The sequence below is a fragment of the Microtus pennsylvanicus genome, chromosome 15 (genome assembly GCF_037038515.1).
Source record: "Microtus pennsylvanicus isolate mMicPen1 chromosome 15, mMicPen1.hap1, whole genome shotgun sequence".
NCBI classification, from domain to species: Eukaryota; Metazoa; Chordata; class Mammalia; order Rodentia; family Cricetidae; genus Microtus; species Microtus pennsylvanicus.
This window is the reverse complement of record NC_134593.1, coordinates 56,517,609-56,541,010: the sequence shown is the minus strand read 5'-3', so window position 1 is coordinate 56,541,010 and position 23,402 is coordinate 56,517,609. Positions and strand designations below refer to the sequence as shown.

Below are 23,402 nucleotides of genomic sequence, written 5' to 3'. Positions count from 1 at the left end.
ATTTTTTTTTTTGCTCTAGCAACAGAAAATAATACTAATATAGTTTCTCAATAGACACAACTTACAAAATAGTGGTTTGGCCATTCTAGTTTTTAGGCCTTCGTTTTTCCAAAGAGATAGTAATAATAGCCCAGCCATTATCAGGTGAGGCAGAGAAACACATCAGCACTAAAAAGATACCTACTCAAAACGGATGGATTGCAGACCGCTATACAAAACACGATACTAAAAGATATTTAGAAGAAACCCTCTGTGACCAGACAAAGGGTTAGACTAAGAGTTGCTAAACATGATAGCAAAGACAGAATTCACTAACAAAACCTGGCAAATCAGATTTCAACATGTTCTTGTTCCAGCAAACACATGGTCAAAAGATTGAAAATACCGGCGACACCTTGAACAAAATTATAAACCACCTATGTGATAAAAAGATGCATGTTTTTAAAACTCTCAAAACTCAACAGTAAGCAAACAAAACACACAAGAGGGAAAACACTCGAATGTATACGTCACAAGAGGTTTTGTCTACTTCACAATTTGTTTGGACATTTGACAAACAAACAGAGCAAAGGACACGTTACGCCGCTGGTCCCTAGAAAAGCAGGAATCCAAACCACATGGAGATAACTACATCTTAGCATGGCTACAAGGCTTTTTCACTGGAAATATGAGACCTCATCAAGGGAATGGAGCACGTAGAGCTCTCATGCTTTGCTGGTGCGCATGGAAAAGGACAGACACTGTGACCAAACCTGTGAGATGTTTACAAAGTTAAGCATGTGCTTATCCCATGACCTAGCAGCTCTGCTCATCGGCATTTGCTTGAGAGAGTCAGTTACATGTGTTCTAGCAAACTGCATGATAGTTTTCCTTCAGTGCGGGGGTAAATGAGGTTCATCTCTACATTAGAACACTACTCGTGATAAAAAGGAAGAGACTACTGACGCGCACAAGAATATGGATGCATTGTGCATGCATTGTGCACATTCAAAAGTCTGTACACCATTTGAATCATTGTGGGATGTTTTTAACTGCTGAATAATGAGAAGACAAAACAGTATAATCCCCCATTTCCCAAGTAAAAGACAGTCTTTTCAAAAAATGAGTCTTTAAATGCTCCTCCTACTCCCAACATCCTACTAAGGCACTGTGATAAATACCCCCCCCCATCAACCTCAGGACACCACACCCAGGGCTTGCTACCCACAACTTTTTCTCCCAAACTCCCGTTCCCTGCTTACTACCCAAGGTAAAACCTCCCTTGCCTCACTGAGCTCTGCTTCTGCCATTATCAGGAGGGAAGAAGCCTGATCTAAGTAATTCTCACTAAATGACCGGAGACAGCCATTTAGATGGTCCAGGGTGTTTGTACTTTAAGGTGAACTATACAGTCTCTGATAGAGATTCAGGCAGTGGTACTGAATAGTGAAGCCATTTCATTCCTGTTCAGCCTGTCTGGCTTTTATGGTTGGAGCTAGGTGATGCTTTGGTAAATGACAAATCCACGTATCCTGACTCTCCCAGAGTTTTTCTCATCTCTGCTTTGGACCTAGAATCTCTCTGCTTCAGAATCCTCGACTGTTCTTTGGCAGACAGAGGAACAAAGGGGACTCCAAGAGAGGACGGAGCCATCGGAAACTGGATTGGGCAAAGTATTGGTTTTCGTTTGTTGTCTAAATGTAAGATTTTCTTAAAGCTGATGTGGAGAGGCCCAGGGCTGCCTGAGTTGTCCCTGTACAACTAAAGAAAAAACAAGTCTTTGCTCAAGGTCAAGGCCTCTGCTTGCTTGTGCTGAACAAGCTTTCTCATTCTACACAAACGCCACCTCAAAGAAATAACAAACCTTTACCCAGGTTAATGTCTTAATTATTTTGGATGTTTGGAATATGTTATCTTGTTTGGAATATGTAATCTGGGCACATGGACTTGATTTTTTAAGGTTTCTATCTATACTCAGGCATGTTACCGAGTGTCAGGCAATATTAATACTTATAAGAGATTCTAGTTGATGTAAAGGTTTTTATTGCGATGAAAACAAAATCTGGTGTGTGCGTGCGTGTGTGTGCACATGCATGCATGTGTATTATGTGTGTGTGTGTGTGTGTGTGTGTGTGTGTGAGAGAGAGAGAGAGGGGGGGGGGGAGGGAAGGAGATCATCAAACTCTGTAGAGGAATTGGAACCAATAGAGTTAAAAACGCAGCAGAATAATTAGAAAGGTTACATTTTGCCATTTATAGTTACAGACAGAAAAAAATATAACTACAGTGCAAGGTTGCTATGGCAACTTGCTTCGCAATCAGGATTTTTTTTCCCCTCTAATTCTACCAGCCCGCTAACTGTAAGTCAAAGCCATGCAAGAAGAGGCTGCCACAAAGTAAGGAGATGTAATGGCAGTGCGTAGGAAATAGTTATTTTCTCGTTTCACCGGGTATGTGTCCACTGTCGTGTGTTCATCCGGTGTTTATTTTCTTCCTGTGTTTAAAAATGATTCCAGAAGAAAACATACTGGCTCTGTTAGTCCTGGGAATAGAGACAATGGCTTCATTGTTCTTCCTCACTCAGCGTTCTGAATAGCATTTATGAATATTTACACTGTCTGCTAAGCAAGTACTGTAGTATGGCTTAACAAATTGCTTGCTTTGCTCTCAGATACAGCCTCACTGTGTGCCTTGGACTGGCCTTGAACTCATGAGCCTCCTGCATCCATCTCCATGTTGAGATTGTGCCATCGTACCTGGCTAGCAAGGTTCTTCAAAGAATCTTATATGACATCTAACCACTAAACCTCGAAATCCTCGAAATGCATGGAAGCATTTGAATTCATTAAGATACAGCGTTTGGCTCAGAAGGCAGAAGGCCGCGCTCCGTCACTGTTACATCCATGTTCTACACCGTCTGCGTGGCAACTATCGTCTGTTCTGTCATTGCCTCTAGCCTGGAAAACACTATCACTCTTTCAAAGGGACCACACACGATCAAAAGGGGAATTAAGCGCCAAATAAAAATATAACGATATGAATTAGTGATTGCCAACAAGTAGTTCTGTTTTAAACAAAAGCCGTGAGGGAAAACCCGCCAGCGCTTCTGACCTTCCGGTGGTTTCCGGTATTGATGCGTGAACTTCTCCCACACGCGCTTCACAGGAGCACATAGCAGGGTTGAGATGACGTAACGGCACAGTACTGATTCTTAAACAGAAAGCTACGGTTCTGGAAAGGTGCGGGAACTTACCACAAGGTCTGAATGTCTAACACCCTACGCCGGCAGCCCTTTCCCCACAAGATGCCAGGCTCAGTGAAGATACCTGACAAAGGACGGTACCCAGAACTCCCCACAGAGCGCTCTGTGCACACGAGAGCACCCGTAGCACCCACACGTGTGAGGATTTACACACACTCCATCATTCTGCCATTAGAGTCTGATTCTTCCTCCTTTATCTCCCCCCACCCCACCTTGCCACACCTTAACCTTACACATTATTTGGCTGCCACCTCTGACACTACGCCTTTTGAGTCTGCTGTATCCTTTATTGCCTGCTTTTATGTGTCGCCCTGCATTTTTTTTTTTTTTTTGGTTTTTCGAGACAGGGTTTCTCTGTGGTGTCTCCCTGCATTTTGTAAGTGTCTCCAACTTTGCTCTCGTCAGATTCCCAAGGACCGCTTGCATTGGCCTCCGCGTTTAGCGACCCCGTGGAAGCTTTTGAGCCTCCTAAGGTTGGGTCTAACTCTTCTCTGCACCTCTGGCGCCTCTCCAGGCGCTTTCTTTCACATAGGCACAGATCACCAGTTACATTTGCAAAGGGGCAGGCAGTGGAAGAAACGGAGGTCAGTAGAGAAGTATTTAGTCAGTCATCAAAACGAACACACGGGAAAAGGCCCAGCTAATGACAAAGACACAGACGGGGTAACACGCTGAGGGGAATGCATTGTTTCCTACACATCAGGAATTAGAACCAATGGATGAATATGTGGTTATTGATAAATGACTATGGCTGCATTTACTTACTGCAAAGGATTACAAGATGACCCCAGTTATTTGGTGAGTATACTGCAGTGGTTGTTTAAGGTAATGCACTATTGTTGTTGTGATTATTACCAATAATTATCAATAATTTTTATTGATAAAATTATTATCAGCAATTTTTCTGAAATCCCTTGGTCAGGATTCCACACTCATTCCTTTATTTGGTATTTTCTCCCCATGTCACTTTATTCTAAACGTGCCGCCCTAAGTTGGGACCCCTTAGCCTCTTACCTGGGTGCTTCCCCCACCCCACCCCACCGCCAAGCATCACCTCCACAGAAACATCCCTCCAGAGTCCCAGAATCTACTGCACAAAGCAAAGCGTATAGAGGCATCTTTGGTCCCCCTGTACAAGGCCCGGGCAATCATTCAAGCCGGAGGTTGCAAGCACTATGCTTAAAACCACTTCCGGTTTGAAAGCCCTTCCTCGTGTAATCTCTCTCCTTTTCTCCCAGGATCCGTCGCCCAGGTCTGCAGCTCTCCCATAAGATGCTGATACTCTTTGTGTGACCCCCACACTGGATCTTATGTAGCTGCTAGACTGGTTAGTTATTTCTGTGGGTTATACCTTTAGCTACCATGAAGAGCACAGCATAAAGTTGCTGCGGCCCCTCGGAGTTCTGTCACATGAATTTCCCACCCCGCCCAACTCCCAAATGACGTCACCTGGACACATAAGCTCCCCCTTATGATTCTTTGCCTCGTAGCTAGGAGCTCCCTCCTTTTCCCCTATGAGTATGCTCCATGGAGAGCCTCCTTTGGAGACTGCTCTGAACAGGCATACCAGTCAAAGTACCGGCCATAAGAAGCTCAGTGTGCTACTGCCACCTAGTGACGACTTTTTCCTTGGTCAGTCTTAATCTTGCCCAGTGGGCTGGGATAAGAAAGGAAGGCATGGAGGTCAATGATACAAGTTGTCATGTGGGTTGCACTAAGCGTTTGTGTGGTTATGACTTGAAAGAATAGTTTTGTTGTAAGACGTAGCATGGAGCCCTCCTCCAAGAGTGAAAACATAGAATGCCCCTCCAAGAGTCAATGGATCCTTGAAGCACGATTAATAAAAACTCACAGAGAAATTGGGGTTCAACCTGAAGGTCCGAAAAGCAAAATAGCTCGACCAGAGTCTGAAAATGGCGATCCTGCCTCTAGGAATCTCAGAACGAGACTGTGTCTGAGAACTGTCTCCTCCCATTTTATGGCTCTCTCTGAAGCTGGGGTTAAATGCCTGCACCACCGGGATTAAAGGCGGGCACCACTGGATTTCTATGACAACCAGTATGACCACTAGGGTTAAAGTTGTGTGTTATTGCTGCCTGGTCAGTAAAGGCTGGCCAGTGTGGCTGTTTTACTTTTCTGATCCTCAGGCAAGTCCTATTTATTAAATTACAATTAAAATGCCACTAGAGATCCTCAATTAAATATGAGGATGATCTCTTCTGGGGAGGATTTGTAGGAAATGCCAGTCAATGAGAAATGCCTGAAAGGGGTGTGACCAAAGAAGTCACAGAGATTTCTGATTCTTGGTATGTGATTTGGCCTGAGCTTCTTCACTGGAATCCCGCCAGTCCTCAACTTCCATCTCTACTTTAACCTTACGCGGGAAGCATTTCAATAATCCAAGGAAACTTTCTCACCTAATGGGGAACTAAGAGAACAGCTGGTGTAAATTAGAATTAACAACTGTGAAGGGAAATCAGATCCAAACACAGCATGAGTACTCCCGTGCCTCAGATATGGGAGAAGACAGAGTTCAAGACAGAAAGGCTGGAGATTCTGAGGGTCACTAGAATGTGGAGGCCAGAAAAAGCAAGATAAAACAGATTAAGTAACTGAACCCAAACAAGGGGGATTAGTTATGAATGGAAGACAAGCAAGGGCCAGGAGCCCTGCTAAGGACCTGGCTCACTTTCCTAAGACAATGCAAAACCATTTTAAATGTTACTTGAGAAGATGAGATGATCTGATTAATTTATTAAAATAAATATAACTTTGTTAACCATATAAAGGAGTGAAGAGTAGATATAAGTGAGGGCAAGGAGACTATTCAGGGAACATCTATTGTCATAATACAGGAGAGAAATGATTCAAGGGGATAGGAATACAAGGAGACACATGGATTTAAAAAGCAATTAGAAGGCAGGATGTCAGCCTTGCTTATACAGTAAGCACCTGTGGTTAAGTAGGAAAAGGTGGAAAACTACCCTCGACTTTCGTGATGTCAACTTTAACTGTTAACACAAGCTACAGACACTGGAGAAGAAAATCTCAATGAGGGATTTCCTACACTGAATTGATATGTCAGTGTATCTGTGGGGGAAACTGTCTTAAGAAGACCCGGCCCAGTGGGGGTGGTACCATTCTCTAGGTAAGGGATCCTGCACTGTATAAAAGTGGAGAAATCAAGAAGAGCTCAGGCAAGCTAGTAAACACGTCTGCATCCGCTTCTCTCTGCTCGTTACTGTAGACATCATATAGACTAGCTGAAGCTCCTGTGTTGACTTCTCCACCATGAAGAAATATAACCTGGGATGAAATAAATCTCCTTTCCCCTGAGTCGATTTTTGGCAGGGTATTTTATCACAGCAATGGAAAGAAACTGGAACGTATTTCAAGGTGTCAGAAGGCTGGATAGTTTGGTGGTGGTAACTAAGGTGAAGGATCAGGCTTCGGTAAACGGCAAATATCATGACCATACCAAGTTGCCAATTATTTTGAGAGATTTAAGTGTCAAGGAAGCCAGCGACTATACAACCTAAATATCAGAAGTCTGGAGGAACAAGTGGCTTTAGGTATCCTCATTACTGTCTCTGCTACTGAAGGTCAGAACATGCCATCAGGGGAGAGGAGAAGATGGCTTTGAGGTTTGGGAATATTAGCATGTAAAGATTTGGTAAAGGATTGTAAAGATGACTGGAGGAGAATTGTATAGAATAAAATCTAGAACAGGGTGTTGGGAGGCTTAGTATGGCCAGGAAGCAACAGTCTAGCTGTGTGGTGTGAAGGGCAAGTCTTCGCAGGGACCTGCTGGATCAGCAGGGGATGGTACCCAAGGCCATCAGTGACCTTAGGGGAGAACTGTTTCCAGGAGGTGAGGAAAACAGAAACCAGCAAAGTGCAGATGGAAATCACTGGCAGGATGAGAAAGAGAGAGAATGTCAACTTGAAGGGATTTGAAGGATCTGCCCAGAAAATGTCAAAGATGATATTTTTAGGATGAAAGATTTGAATAAAGGGAAAAGAGGATAGCAGGGGCTTGATCCTGGGTCAGGAGAACAGACAGGAGAGTTGTACTCAGGAACAGCTAGTAAAGTTACAATTTGTATTCGAGTCTTGATAAAAATGAAAGGAAAATATTTGAGCTGATGGCATCAGATAAAACTGCAGAGAATATAAACCTGCTGACATATCTTGATAATCCAAAACGTTGTGTTGGTTATTTATATTTTAAAACATTTATAAGCCAGTAAGTATTACACAGATCGTAAGAGCAACCTCGGAAATCATTTGGAAGAGGGAAACAGGTTTGCTCAGACACACTTTACATGCTGGGTCCTGCTGTCGGGAATTAAATTTATCTGTTTAACATTCAGCCCAAATGGAGTGAAAAACCTTCAGATTTGCCAGTTTTGCCCTCTATTTTGTTTGATCATTCATGTCTGAACCCTTCATTTCAAGACTAATGTATATGAAACAGAAAATTATCATTGTTTAGAATATTTTATTGTATTTCATATAGTCTTGGAAATTATTAAAACTAAAGCAAAGTCATGAGCAGCAGATACATTATTCAAACAATTAATTTATGACAATTTATTTTCAAATGTGAGAATTGTTGATTTCTTTTCCTTAATAAAAGTAATACCATACAAAATTAAATTTTTTACCCAATTCTATTCTTGAGCCATAAAATATCCTTAAAGTTTCAAAAAGTAAAATTGATTTCTATGCCATTCATATTTTCTTCCGCAAAAAACATTTTTGCTTTATTGTTTATAATTTTGATAACATTGGTTTTCAGGGGTTTGCATAAGTTCAGGAAAGGAGTCCAGATTTAGCTATGGGGTTTAAGTTACAGGGCTGTGAAAAACCCAGAACATATGAGGGGGGTTGTTTTGTTTTTGTTGTTTGTTTGTTGTTTTATTTTACTTTTTGAGATATGTAAGCTTTTTATTTAGCTATTAATGTGATTTGGCAGGGAGGGTTTGTTTTGTTTGAGATGGGATCTCATTGTGTGGCCCTGGCTAGCCTAGGACTCTCTACATAGACCAGGCTGGCCTTAAACTCATAGAGCTTCACCTTCCTCTGCCTCCAAAGTGCTGGGTTCAAAAGCATTCACCTGGGCTAAATGTAATTTAAGACAAAACAAAACTTTATTTTAAATGTCCTTTCGGACTGGTACGTACATGATGGTTTAGAATATAGCTGACCTTGCTAGTCTTGTTTACTAAAATATGTATATAGCTGGAGATGAAGCTATAAAGGTTAGGACAGATAGATTTACACATACAGATAGGGTTACAGTCACAGACATAAGCATCCACGTGTAAAGACAGATGATAGACAATAAAAATAGGAAATCACGGCTTTCATTAAAAAAACTAACTGAGACTCTTTGTTCTGGTCTGTGCTGCATTAAGTTGCTGAATCGCTAGGGCTGATAGCCAGGACCCTCAGCTCAGAGCAAAGCGTACCACAATCTCAACAGGCTTTGCATGTGTGAGACCTTGACTCACGACCAATCCTTGCACAGTTTTACAAAGTTACAAAATCACTTGTTCATTGTAATAATAATTTATATTAATACGAGAAGTAAGAAGAATTGATCAAAATAAAAAATAAGTTTGGAGAGATGGCTCAGCGGTTAAGAGCATTGCCTGCTCTTCCAGAGGTCCTGAGTTCAATTCCCGGCAACCACATGGTGGCTCACAACCATCTGTAATGAGGTCTGGTGCCCTCTTATGGCCTGCAGACATACACACAAACAGAATATTGTATGTATAATAAATAAATAAATAAATAAGTAAGTTTGGAAATACCTAGTAAATATTTCTAATAAAATTACTATGTGTTGCCTATCAAAGAAAAAAAAATCCTGCCCACATCATGCTCTTTCACAGTGAGGCCATAAATTCCCACTGTTTATTCCACTACAATTGCAGCACTTTGTCATGGAAAACATTGAAAATTAATATGGGACCTCCTCAGTTCTCACGGCCTGTCAGATGGCTCACTAAGAACGCCGAGAACCCTGACCCCTGCTCCTACTGGGCACTGCCTTCTTCAGAGTTCACAGAATTGCCATCAGCTTATTGCGAAACATCCACAATTATATGCTGTCAAGGACTAATGGATCCTTCCATCACAGCATAGCAATTACGCCTGACACCTTCCCTTACCTTCCGCTAGCTCCTGGGCTTGGAGAGGCGCTGTGACCAGGAGGGGGTGGTGGGAACCAGGACTGTCTGTTAAGAAATGACACCAGTCATAATCACAGCATTCGAATGGCTGATCCCACCCCACATCTGGGGATGGGAGGGCAGCTGATAGCTAAAAAGGCAACAGGATAATTTTTACAGGAAGCCTTGGCAATAAAGTGGAAATAAACTATTTCATAAAGTGAGTAATAAGAAAGGATCCTATACGTCAAGCTCTAACCCCACCGCCTTTTTCATTTTTTTTGACACTAAACAATGTATTTCCTTAAACAGAACAAAAAAGAGAGAGAACAGCAACCGTCAAATCTAGACTGTAGGTTTGTGTGCGTTGATCATGTTAGTCTTCCTTTTTCTCTACCTTCCCAATCTAGCCCATAATGGTAATAACAACTTTATTCTCTAACTAAAATATGATGTCTATCTAAACTGTGAAGTAGAACACTCTAACCAGGGTGCTCAGACAGCAGTGCTACCCTCAGTCCCAGCAACTGTTAGAAAGATCACCTTACAGGGCAAGCCTATGATTTCATAGAGCTAGAGTTGTAGCCAAGATCTCTGCAGAGAAGGCTAAGCTAAGAACGACAAAAATGAGAAAAATGGAAAGAGTAACATGGGCTGGGGAAGGTGTGGTGAGGCTAAGGAGCCTGGAGCCCTGCAACAACCTGAAATAAAATCGCTTGATTTGCTTAAGACAAGAATCTCCAGTTGACATAACTTCAGCCTAGGCATAACGTTAGGCTAAAACAATCCCATTATGTTGCACACTACATTTTCTTCATCCTTCCCTCCATTGTTGGATACCTAGATTGGTTTCCACAGCTCAGTTCTTGCGAGCAGTGCTGGAGTAAACTGATGTATTTGATTGTGTTTACTTTGGCTTTAACAAACCAATCTCTAAGTATTTTCACAGAGCTACATATTGTCCATTGAAAAGACTTCTCCCTGCACCCTACGACCCTCTGTTTATTCACATAGATTTATTTTTAGTTTTATGAATGACTTAAATATATATATATATATATATATATATATATATATATATATATATATAATGAAAATGGAAATAAAATTGTCTCAAAGAAAAAGGAACTCAGGACCGCAAGGGGTGCACCCACACACTGAGACAATGGGGATGTTCTACTGGGAACTCACCAAGGCCAGCTGGCCTGGGTCTGGAAAAGCCTGGGATAAAACCGGACTCTCTGAACATAGCGGACAATGAGGACTAATAAGAACTCAAGACCAATGGCAATGGGTTTCTGATCCTACTGAATGCACTGGCTTTGTGGGAGCCTAGGCAGTTTGGATGCTCAACTTACTAGACCTGGATGGAGGTGGGGGTTCCTTGGACCTCCCACAGGACAGGGAACCCTGATTGCTTTTCGGGCTGGGGGGGGACTTAATTGGGGGAGGGGGAGGGAAATGGGAGGCGGTGGCGGGGAAGAGACAGAAATCTTTAATAAATAAATAAATTTATAAAAAGAAAAAGAAAAAAAAAGAAAACAGTACAACAGTACAAGGTCCCCGGAAGGAGCCCCCACTCTTCTTTAAAGTAGAATCACCCTAAAGTCTAGAGCAAAGGAGGACACTATGGGCACGTAGTGATGTGTGGTTACTCACCAATCACCATCTCAAGTCAAGCCGCTCCCTGGAGTGCAGCTCTGAGGGAGCAAAGCTCCCCGCCAGCATCATCTAGGGGACCCTGGAGCCGAGCTCAGCCAGAGACAGACACAGGACGCCCAGCTTACCTCTTTTTCTTCACAGGGGTGGTAGCAGGTGTGGAAGCCGTGCTGGTGGGGTTTGCGTGAAGGGAGCTACCAGCTGGCCTGTTCAGTGAGCAGAGCAATCATTACCTTCCTCCAGCTTCTTCACTATCCGCCTCCCCGCCTTTGAGACATCTTATAACCTACACATAAGCCAGCCTACTGTCTATCAGCAATACAACATCTCACTTAAGGATCGAAAAGCAGGGAGGAAACAATCCTCCTCACTAGTTTACCTGTCCTGTACACTGTCGGGCTCTTACAGAGCTGGTTCAGAGATGAAGGCTGAGAAAGTCATTAACACGTGTTAATCGTGTGAAGTTCAAGCTAACCAGTTGTGACATGCTATTGATTTGCATTCTCTTAACCTTATTATGTTGTTGTGATTGATGGAATTAGGCTGTTACTTTTTGCATTAGAAATATGATCTTAAGAAAAAATTGAGAAACACACATTAGTAATCTATATTTGGTATTTAGTCTCCATTTTGGCACATATTCGGATCCTCAAAAAATGGCAACTACCCAGGGTCTATTTTACACACTAAGATTGGGATCCAACATGAAAAGTATTCTATCCATAAATGCAGTTTTTAAAGGTAATTATATTAAAGTTCATCCAGTTTGTGCTGCTTATAAGTAGTAGCAGGTGTGCCAGGGAAAATGGCTTTCACGGTTTCATGATTTGCTGAGTTTGCTCTGAGGGCCAAAGCGCCGATGTGAGGGGCACCAGGGAAGAAGGTGAAGTGCTGAATGAGAAGGAGTCAGTTGTCAAAGAAATGGGGAGAAACAGAGTTCTCTGTCTTACTTCGTTTTGTTGGTATGTGTGTGGGGGTGTAGTGGCATTTCACTTGGATTTTAATAACTAAAACTTGCCTGAGGATCAGAAAGGTAAAACAGCCACATTGGTCAGCCTTACAGACCAAGCATCAATAACACACCACCTTTAATCCCAGCAGCCACACTAGCTTGCCATAGAAACCAGCGGTAGTGGTGCATGCCCTTAATCCCAGAACTAGAGAGGAAAATATGACAGGAAGAGACAGCTCTCAGTCACAGTCTCATGCTGAGATTCCTGGAGGCAGGATCAGCATTTTCAGACTGGGGAAGAGCCAGTGGCTGGCTGTGTTGGTGTTTTTGGACCTTCAGCTTGAACCCCAGTCTCTCGCTCTGAGATTTTATTTATCGTGCATCAGGTGTTTGGTCTATGTGCATCTCTGTGTGCCATTTGCCTGTGTGGTGCAGGAGGAGGCCAGAATGTGACATTAGATCCCTAGAACTGGAGGTACAGAGGGTTGTGAGCTGCTATGTGGATGCTAGGAACCAAAACTGCATCCTCTGAAAGACTAGCCAGGGCTCTTAACCATTGGGCCAGCCCTCCAGCCCTGAGGCCATTTTAAAATATAAGACAAAAGGCATCCATCTAAATTTTAGTGATTCCTTGAGAGTGGCGGGAGGTAAGCTTTTTCAGGACACGTCCAGACAGACAGATGCTGTGAAGCCTGTTTTGGTTCTTCTCTGAGACTACCGCTGCCAACAGCACAGGGTCTTGTTGTAGTCGAGTGACACTTTGGCCTGAGGCTTGTAAGCCTTGATTGTTTTTAAATGCACACAAGGAAAAAACACATCAGTACTTACATCTTGGTTGCTTCTGGTGTCCTAAGTGTGGACAGTGTTCTGGAAGAAGAAAGAAACAGTGGCATAGTTTCAGCAATGGTGAAAACCTAGTTAATTCTTCCTTTATCTGTGCTTGTCCAAGAATTTAAAGTTATGAGGAAGAACTAGAGGCTACTGGAGAGGGAGGAAAAGCATCACTGTTTGAATGAATTTGGTGAGCTAATTTCATGGTGCTTAAAATCCTGTGCTAAATCCCGAGATGCTCTTTCTTCAGAAAAGTCATTACTATCTAAGCCCAATGCCTTAAGATGCTAGATTTGATAATTTCAAATATAAAATTCATAACCTTACCACCAGAACACCTTAATGGAGACACAGATGAGGTGAAGCTAAGGACCCACAGCAGTGGAGCCTCTGGGTTTGTAAGCCAGGCAACATTTTATTCTACCGTGAGCAAAATCCAAGGGTTTTACTTCAGAAAGGTTGTTCTAAAAATACAGAGGGTAATTTGGCCTGCACAAAGTTTGTACCGTATCAACCATTTAACACCCCAGAATGCAGCAAATAGGAGATCCAAGCACCCACCCCTAGCAGAAGCATTTAATGGCTTCTACAAAGTTAGTTTTCTTTAAGAGTGCTGCTCCTGCTAAGTTGACAATGCTCCAGCAGATGGCGCCACACCCATAAGCACAAATTTGACTTGAGCTATACATAAAAACAATAAAGACACGGGCAGGGAGTGGGGTGGCTAGAGTAATGGTTCAGCAGTTAAAAGTGCTGGCTGTTCTTCCAGAGGATCTAGGTTCATTTCCCGGGATCCACATGGCAGCTCACACCCTCTTCTGGCCTCCTCCAGCCCTAAGACCTACACATGGTATACAGATAAATATGCAGGATAAACAACCATGAGTATAAAATAAATAAACTTTTTTTTAAAAAAAGACATTGGGGATCAGAGGTGGATCTAGGAGGAGTTAGAGGCATGCATGGTGGTGAATAAGATCAAAATAGATTGTGTGAATATGTGAAAGAAATTTTCAAAGAATTAATTGTATATATTTTTTAATATACAGAGGGTAAAATTTTGCAGAAAGACATTAAGGATGGTTGTAAGTTGTTAGGTAAAAATAAATAACATTTACAAAGGATTCTATCTGAATTCTATTTCCCAAGATAGTGAGTGCTAGCACCTGTTGGTTAGCTGATTATCCGAGCTCTGGGCCTTAACTGTTCCAGCATCAGCTCTTCTGCCTGCCCCTCACACACACAACACACAAGTTTGCACAGACATTTAGCTTGTCAAACTTCTTCCAGGTCTCTACATGCCTCAAAAATTTTATATTTAATCCTTTGTTTTTTTTTTTTTTTGTAAAAAGAACTTCTCTGTATTACATTTTACAATGCCTGAAAGTGAAAGAGGGCTGATGAGCTATCTCGACAGCACCTGAATTCTGGGTGCACAGCAACACTTACTGATCACCTCCCGACTGAGATCTTAACTCAGCTGCTGTGTGTCGTATTTTTGTAGCTCAATGATAATACTTTCTATGTTGGTAAAAGGCATCCATAAAACACCTCAGGACTTTTTAAAAGTTCTGCCGCACAGAAAACGCTTTGTGTTTGCCACACTTATTTCTTTTCCTTCGGAGCTTACAGAAGCCACGTTTACCGACTTACTTCCACAATAGAACACTAGAGGGCGCCCTGACCTAGCCAATTAAAATGATTCCAAACTAGCTTCGGGGTCTTTATTTTTCATGCTGCGCATTATTTAAACTTCCCCAGTAACAAAAATGTGTATACTTACAAGTGGTTTTCCAGAAGCTGCTGTCTCTCTGCCATCATAATTGAAGAACCCAAGGTTGGAGAATAAGGACTGATGTCCCTCAGTTTAAATTTAGCTAACAGATTCCAGGCAGGGTCTCTCCTATTCATACTCAATACTCATACTCAAATCACCATGTTTTAAGTTAATCTACTGCTTCCCCTGGGGAAATCATATATCTAGCTAAGACTCTGTGAGGTGAGGAGACAATTTGGACTTCAGAGGCTCCTCCTCCTTGAGAGAAAATAGCACCAGTGCAAAATATGCCTCAGTAAACGCTCCAGCCCCTCCCTGCATGGTAGAATGGGACTTACACATAGTAGATTTGATGCACTGGCATGGTTCATAAGCACCTCACCTGTCCAGAGCATCATCAGATCTGTACCGGCTAATCGTGGCTTTTGGCTCATCTCTCTCGGCTGTTTTCCTGTAGCAAACACAGTTATCAAGAGACGAAATTACAAAATTATCTCATGAAACCTATCATAGATTTGACAAAGTGTTGTCCTGTTTAACTAGGAGAGGTACATGTTAGCAAGGAGAGACCAAGTTGGCATGCACATCTTCCAAATGTTGACTTGGATAAGATAAATTAAGGCAAACTCAGTTCCTACTGCTAATAAATGGCACTTCACTGGTTCCGATGTTTTTTCCACGCTTTCATAAAACACTGTAGTGTAACACACTCACACTGAGGTAAAGGATATACGGTACTTGTGCTAATAGTGGCTAATAACTAGTGTATTAATAACCATATTAATAACTAGTGCTTAATAACTGCGGGTGTCTACAGAGTAGGAATATCTTACCATCGTGTAAGCTTATTTTATGAGAGGCTGTGAGCCCTCTCAGAGGGCCCGCTCCTAAAATGCTTTAACATTCAGCACCATGGACAGGCACAAAAGCAAAAGGCTTGTGACAGAGAGAGCAGGGAAGGAACAGAAAATCCAGGAAGAAGTGGAGAGACAAGAGTGAACAATGAAACAATAGATGTGCAGAGGGAAGAATCGTGATAGCAGTAATCTGGAGAGGAACAAGAAGAAAGAAGAACAAGAAAAGTGGAGGAAGGGAATAAAAGAAGAGAGAGGCAGCTCAACGTTGAGAAACACAACCATATATCCAAAGGAAAATGGTGCTTTGTGTGATGAAAGAAGTTCAGTAAACTTCAAGGAAGTTATTTCAAATGTAAGAACCAGAGGGCTTCCTGATAAAGTGCAGGAAGACAAACAGACAAGAACATTTACAGACCGCTGATCAAACAGCACAGTGAAGGCAAGAATGAAGGAAAGAAAACTCTTCTACATTTCCCCAGGTGTGAAGGCAACTTCTAAGTGAAGTCATGAAGCCATAAAAAAAAAAAGCCCTTTTTGAGTGGTTTGTAGCAAAATGGCAGAGTGCTGTCTACTGAGTGAAAAGTTCTGGATTATACTCTCAATGTCGCAAAACAAACAAGCAAATACACAGAGCAAAAACATAAATAATTTCACAACAACAGCAATGAGAACCAGCCCATCCACAAACACCATCACTTTAGATTTTGGTTGACTTTTTTCTCTCTAGCTCTTAGTACAAAAGTAATGCTTCCGTAAGTCCCATGACCCATGGAGAACAAACTTTGTGGGGAATTATAGCATTATTTGTTATTATTTATTTTCATTTCCTCCTCTTCCCCACCTTCAACTGGGATGCATAATCAGTGGACTCTGGGGTTATTTTACATCCAGTTCTAAGCTCAATGTCTGGCTCCAAGCATATTCCATAGATGATATTAACTTGATTGACATTAAATGATCTGTCCAAAGAACTCCACAGTAAGATTTCCTAGATTCAGATAATATGATGCTGTTATCTAATATGGGGGATGTGTTAGCTCAGTCTCTGCCCTGCCAGCTCTTTTCACACACGGTTACCTCTTCTGGAAACCCTTCCCTACATCTGGTGCCAACTGGCCTCTCTTCAACGCTCCTCCTCATTCTTTAGGTGGTGGCATCCACCAAAGAGCACTTCCATGGTGGGATTTGGGATTCTGCAAGTCAAATCACTCTCCCCTTCTTCTCTGTTTCCACAACAGTGTCACACGTCTGTTCCATAGCTACTGCCTATGGTAAACCACGGTATTATGGCTCATGGTCTTCTCCATGAATGTGAGAGCTTCATACTCTCTGAGGTTGTTTGTGCTTCTCTGTGCTCCCAGAACCCACTGTGTGACCACCACAGGAAACCCTTGGGGCTGGGTTGAGCAGCATCATTTGAGCCAGTACCAGGAGAATCTGCCATACCCCTTGAGGAGACTCATTCTGTGATATGAATTATTGATCATCTCCAGGTTCAGAGAGCTCTGTTACTTAAGATAAAAGCTTGGTGTACTACTTTAGCCAAGATGCTGTCCACCAAGAGGGAGAGTTCAGGAAACCAATATGATTTTAAATGTAAAGCCAGCATAGATGATACCAAGGTCCTGTTATGCTAAGGTGCACTGTGGGTAAGCTGAGAAGATGAAGCTTAGTTCTCACTGCCACAGTTTAAAATGGGAGCATGTGTTCTGGAGAAAGTCTATTTAAATGCACAGAGCAATTTTCATTGGTTGTTGGTACAGAACAATTTTCCTTAGTTGCTGGACTCAATCAGTGTCCCTTTGCTTGGTGAAATTAAGGGCCACTGTAAGCCAGGGGCCAATCTCCAAGTCAATGAAGGCTAAGGTGAAGTGACAAACAGTGAATCCCTATACCATAGGCCAGCAAATTAAAATTTCTTCAGGAAAAAAAAATCTCCATTGAAAAATTGGCTATCATATTGATGGGCCAATATTTCATTTTATAAAATAGAATTGATTTAAAGTGCTTTCAAAGACAGTAAATCAGAAGGGGGCATGGGACAAATTAGAACAAAGAATGTGGCACATATGTATAAACTGCCACCGTGAACCCCATGATTTCTGTACTAACTTTAAAAAGAATGAAAACCAACGGTTAATCTGTTGAGCTAAAAGCTGCCATTAGAACACAAAATGGTAAGTTAGAACTTTAGAACATGTCAAATTTATGTAAAGGTTTAAAATGGTTAAGATAAATTCACAAGTACAAGATTCAAAAGTAGATACATTTCAAGATATACACTCAGTTATTTTATTTTTAATTCACACTCCCTTACCAAAGGCTTCTGACTGGTACACAGATACAAGCCACTGCACCAGATGAAACTTGACTGTGATAAATATTTAGGTTCTTCTAAGGTGTGGCTCTCCCTAGCCTGTGAGTACAAGCCTGTGCCAATGAGAGTATTATCTGTTCGATGGATCTGAGAATGTTCATATCGAGATTCCTCATTTTATCTTAATTCCCCTGTTGACTTGAACTTGTTAGTCTACTCAATAACACAGATAAGTCAAGGTTTTTCCACAAGCCCATGGCTTTCATAAAAACAATGTCCCACATAGCACATGCGCTCTGAAGCTACTCTTAGCCTTCCTTTCTCTAAGTATCATGATGTCTTCTCTGGGCATGCTCGTATGAGAGCCCTCTCTCCCTGTCAGTAGAGTGGGATGAGATGGCTTGTGAGCCTTCTCCCAGCTACAGTTCTGGGAGCTGACACGGGACAGTTTTCTGGAAGAAGGCCCTGAGAGTACTCCAGATTCTCCTTTCCTTGTGTATGTGTTGACGGAAGCTCAGGGCTAGCTTCAACTGTTCTTCTGACTTGAACAGGTTTTCTCTCTACACCTTCAACTTTGTGTTAACTGATGGAATTGTTGGAGGCACTCACCTGTCCAAGGCGTCGTGGGAGTTGTGCCGGCTGAGCACCACCCTGCCGTAATTCTCATCTCTGCGGAGAAAGACCCAAATTAAATTACATCAAACGTGACCATAATGTTTGCTAAGCACTATATGAGAGAGGCAGGGAGAGAGTTTCCAACTTCAGGCAAGGTTAATTTGTGTTACTCCATGCCTAAAAGCACAGCCATAAATCTAAATTAGCCAGCCACAGCTTGCAGAAGACGAGCGGAATGCGGCAAGTTTGACTGCACAAAGGCCCCTTGTCCCAGGAGATCTTCATATGGCCCAACAATGAGTCAGTGCCTTGCTTGTTGTGATTGGTTTTGTTTTCTTTTTAACCAGAGCATGGGAGCATAAGGCCATTGGTTTTGTGTCTATCAGTTCCTTCCTACAAGAAGAGAAGACAAAGGTTTCCTATAAACATTCTTCAGGTTTATTAAGCTTATTATGCCTGCACATTTTGATGGATTTGACTATTGGCCTTCGAAAAATGTGGGGAAACAAGAACTAAAGCTTCAAGTGAGGGAGACTGATCATTTGCAGGAGAGGAAGCCCAACTTTGAACCATGAGGATGCTTCATGTGCCCTAAGAAACCTATTAAATTAGGAGGAGAAGAGAGTTTATGCTAGTCAGCATATGAGCGCGTTCAACAGAGATTTTGTGACTTTTCTAAAATCACATGATTATCAAGGGACAAAGGTGGCTAAGGACCCCAGTCTCTATTTCCTGTCCTCTGTTCTCTTTACAGTCAGCCCCATGATGGACTTTTACACACGAGTTGCCAAAGCTTTGCCCTTCTCACTTCACAGAGTAGGTATAACCTAGCAGGCATGGTTAGGAAGTGGCCTTGAAACCAGCAGAGGACAAGTACCTGAGTTCTTCCTGCCAACCCCCCAAACCTGAAACACCACATTTTCTCTGGTCGGCCTCCATCAACATTGCTCAACATTCTGGAGCTGTGCTTAATAAAGCTATAAAAGAAGCTACAGCCAATAATTAAAGAAAGGTGAGCAGAGAAACTGAAGCACCCTCACAAGGCTACCAAGAGAAAAGTTCCCCTCTTCCCTGGCATCCTCCGACAAAACTTCAAAAAGCACAGCAGGCCCCAGGCGCGCTCTTCCCTGAGAACAAATGATAACGCACAGCCCAGAAACGGGCCAGCGGGAGCCTGCAAAGCACGGGAGCCAATTTCTCCATCACTCAGCAGCTACCATGGCATCCAATCTGGTTTCCCTGGGCCTGATTAGGGAGGCTTGCTTGGCATTGGATCAACATTCCTACCAACTGTGACTTACCGGAGACATCTCTACCTTTATTCATCTACACAAATATTTGGAAGCCAAATTTTATTATGGACATTTGTTATCATGAGGCCACTACAGGGAAAGAGAAGCACTCTCACAGGAGAGCTAAGGGCAGATCCGTGGGAGGGAGTGCTTGTTGTCCAACTGTGCTCAGTCTAACGGTGGTTACACATCTGCACATCACTGGAGTCCTTAAATGAATAAGATACAGGAGCAGAAGGCAACAGACGCTTTTACTACTTATTGCCAGTCACAAGTACGTTCCTCCAATAAGCCTATCTGGACAGTGCCTAAAAGTCAGAATAAGTACCCCAAAATGCAGTTTCTCAGCTTAGGGCTGCTAACATGGTATGTTTATCCTGCACACTTCAAGATGTTTGTCAATACTATGAACCTCTACTCACTAAGTGTTAGGTGTATTCCCCAATTCCATGACGAAAAATATCTCCCAAATTGCCTGAGGTAAAATTGCCTCTGTTTGAAAGACACTGGTATAATGGAAAGACAATGAATCTTGTTAAAATGTCAGTTCTGCCACTTAACAGCTGTGTGTCATTTGGCCAAATTACATAGCTTCTGAGAGCTATTTCTCTCCTATAGAATGAGATTATAATGCCTAACTCATATATTTATAAGACTTAGTGACACTTTATGAACCTGATACCTAACCCAAAGTTTAACACATAATGAAATCAGAAAATGTAGCCATAGCTATGCATAATCTGTAATTCATAACTAATTAATGATAAAGATGGACCTGGGCTATATGAATATCTATCGTAAATCTGATATGGAATTATCATTTTGTCCATTGTGAATATGTGTCATTCTGATTGGTTTAATAAAAAGCTGAATGGCCAATAAAATCCTAGGCAGGATTTTCAGGGCAGAGAGAATGCTGGGGAAAAGAAGGATGGAGTCATGAGGAGATGTGGAGAAAGCATGACAGGTGGGAGGTGAGGTAGAAAGCCATGAGTCATGTGGAAGGATGTAAATTAATAAAAATGGTTTAGTTTAAGCTATCAGAGCCAGTTAGAAATAAGCCGTAAGCTATCTGCCCAGCTTTCGTAATTAGTTAAGAAGTCTCCATGGAGTGATTTGGGAGCTGGCTAGTGGGACAGAGAAAGACAAGCTACATAAAGCTATGATGACAATATTTAAATATTAAATATACAGCTAGTAGAAGCAATGCTCAAAGCTTTGTTAGCGCTCGCCTTTAAATAAGGTCCACTCTTCCGGCCACCTAGAGGTAGATGGTCAGGTGGGCCTGAAATGAGCTTGTTGATTTTATTCACGCATGTAGAAGTTTGAATTATTATTTTATATTTGCAAATTAGAAAAGTTACTGACATGACCAATACAACATAGAGATTAATTGCTGCCTTTTGGAGAACAGGGATGTCTTGCCTCCTTTTCGGTATACACCTATCTTAGTTAACAATCATGCTCTCCTCTGTAATAGCTCACATTCTTTTGTTTGTAAATGCTTGCTTTTAAGAGTTCAGGTTTTCTTAAGAATGTGGTACAACTGATTTATGCTTACTAAAACTTACAAAAATTAGACTATGTAGTCAAGCACTTTAGTGGGAAAGGCTTGCTTTTTACATGGTCATATCTTCCAAGCAGAGATACCTCTCATACATACATACATACATACATACATACATCCTTCCATCATCCATCCATCATCATCCATCCATCTATCCATCCACCATCCACCCACCCATCCATCCATCATCCATCCTTCCATCCATCATCCATCCATCCATCCACCCATTCATCCACCCATCCATCCATCATCCATCCTTCCATCCATCATCCATCCACCCACCCATCCATCATCCATCCTTCCATCATCCATCCACCCATCATCATCCATCCATCATCCATCCATCCATCCATCCATCCATCCATCCATCCATCCTTCCCTCACCACACTTACTTTTCCTCCTCAGGACGTTTCTTTATCCAGCTGTTATCCTGCAAGAACGCCCTTCTTTTGTTCAAATCATGAAAGCCCTGTTGTCTCAGTGCAGCCCCCTGGGTGCTCTTCACATCTACCAAGAGAAACACGAACAGTTGTAGAGGGAAGCTGAGTGTGGGGCGCTAACCAGAAGGTCCTCAGAGAGCATCTCATTGGCCTCATCTGGGCTGGCAAGTCTAGCAGCAGGGTGCCTCAGCAAGAAAGAACAAATCCCACACCCCAGCACCAAAGATAACAAATAAAACTTCTCAGGTGCCAACTGAAACTGCCAGTGCAGCTCAGGAGGCCCCATCTGGAGCCCAGAGAATGCAGGATCCCCATGCTGAGACAAACCCAGACAGGGCTAAGTGGCCAACATATTCTGCTCAATAGTAATGTGCCTTCGAAACACACTGTAAATTGATTACACAGGACTTAGCTCATGAATCTCACAGGCACCAGGGCACAGATCACCCTCCAAAGGATGTTTATGGTGATCTTTAAAACTTTTTAAAATTATAATAACATAAGTAGAAACTACAACATTTTTTTAAAATGTATTTCAATATTTTAAAGAATTTCACATATGACTAGATCTACATCACATTCCTCTCCCCATTCCTCATTCTTACTTTAAAAAAGAAAGGATACCTAACTTAAGCAAAGCTAATATAGTAAGGTCATTGTAAACAACAGATATCTATAGTGAAATTTATAATCTATGAGTTGTTTTACTTATATGTAACGGATTTTATAATATTTTAGTAAATATTATCTGTATTACCGTTTCCAGTAGGAGACTTTTTTCTCGAGGAAAAATTCGACATGCTGGATTCTAGTGAAGATCTAAAATTAAAAAAGGGGGGGTGAGAGAAAATAAAGTGATGATATTAAGAACCTTCAAGGAACAATTTAATTGCTAAGATACATTTTTCAATGATAGTGGCAAAGCCTACAAGTATAACAAGTATTACATAAAGTACCTTCCAAGAATTTGAGGGTATATCTGTTCCAAGGATTTTTTTTTTATTATTTTATACGCGAAAAAATGAGGCTTAGAGTGTTTCACAACCCCAGGGCTATAAAACAAGCAAATAATTAATTTCAGTTTCAACTGATTCATTTATTCAGTCCATGAATGCCTACAGAGGATCTGCATTGTGCCTGGCCCTGAGCTAGGAGCAGAGGAAGCACAATGAGACAGACCAGGGTCTGGTCATGGCAAACGAACAGAAGGAGACATTGGACTAGTCTCACGGCACAGGGGAAGGCCTTCAGACGGGCTTACCAATTCCTCCCAAAATCAAAGTAACCCAGGGAACTGATGTGTCTTGAGAGGGGAAGCAGGAAGATGCACAGAAATCCCAGATCTAGGAAACACCAGAGGTTTTCAACAACCATCCCTGGGGAAATCTCCAAGTTCCTTAGCCACAACCAGCCACCATTACTAAGGTGTAAAGGGCTTACTATGACCCCAATCTCAGTTCTGCCATGTCTGAAGCTTTCCCCCAGAAGCTCCTTCTTATCCTTACACATGCATTAAAAAATATATTTGCTGGGAGCCAACATAATTGCTCAGCAGGTAAAGGCAATTGCCATCAAGCCAGATGACCTGAATTCAAGCCCCATAATCTGCAGTCAAATGGGCAGAAGGAGAGAACTGACTCCCAAAGTTGTCTTCCGGCCTCCACGCATGTGCAC

The 23,402-nt window shown here is 42.1% G+C and overlaps 1 protein-coding gene across 1 annotated transcript in view; it reads right to left on the bottom strand.

Annotated features, from left to right (window-relative positions):
* Scel (sciellin) overlaps positions 1-22,528 on the bottom strand; it is a 76,703-nt gene extending 54,175 nt beyond the window's left edge. Inside the window, exons 1-7 of the mRNA XM_075949236.1 lie at positions 22,486-22,528; positions 21,681-21,795; positions 18,423-18,482; positions 15,022-15,090; positions 12,860-12,898; positions 11,208-11,285; positions 9,421-9,486 (exon numbers count right to left, since the gene is read on the bottom strand). Coding sequence (XP_075805351.1) covers positions 9,421-9,486; positions 11,208-11,285; positions 12,860-12,898; positions 15,022-15,090; positions 18,423-18,482; positions 21,681-21,795; positions 22,486-22,528 — 470 coding nt within the window. The remainder of the gene's footprint in view (positions 1-9,420; positions 9,487-11,207; positions 11,286-12,859; positions 12,899-15,021; positions 15,091-18,422; positions 18,483-21,680; positions 21,796-22,485) is intronic.
* Between the last annotated feature and the right edge of the window lie 874 nt (positions 22,529-23,402).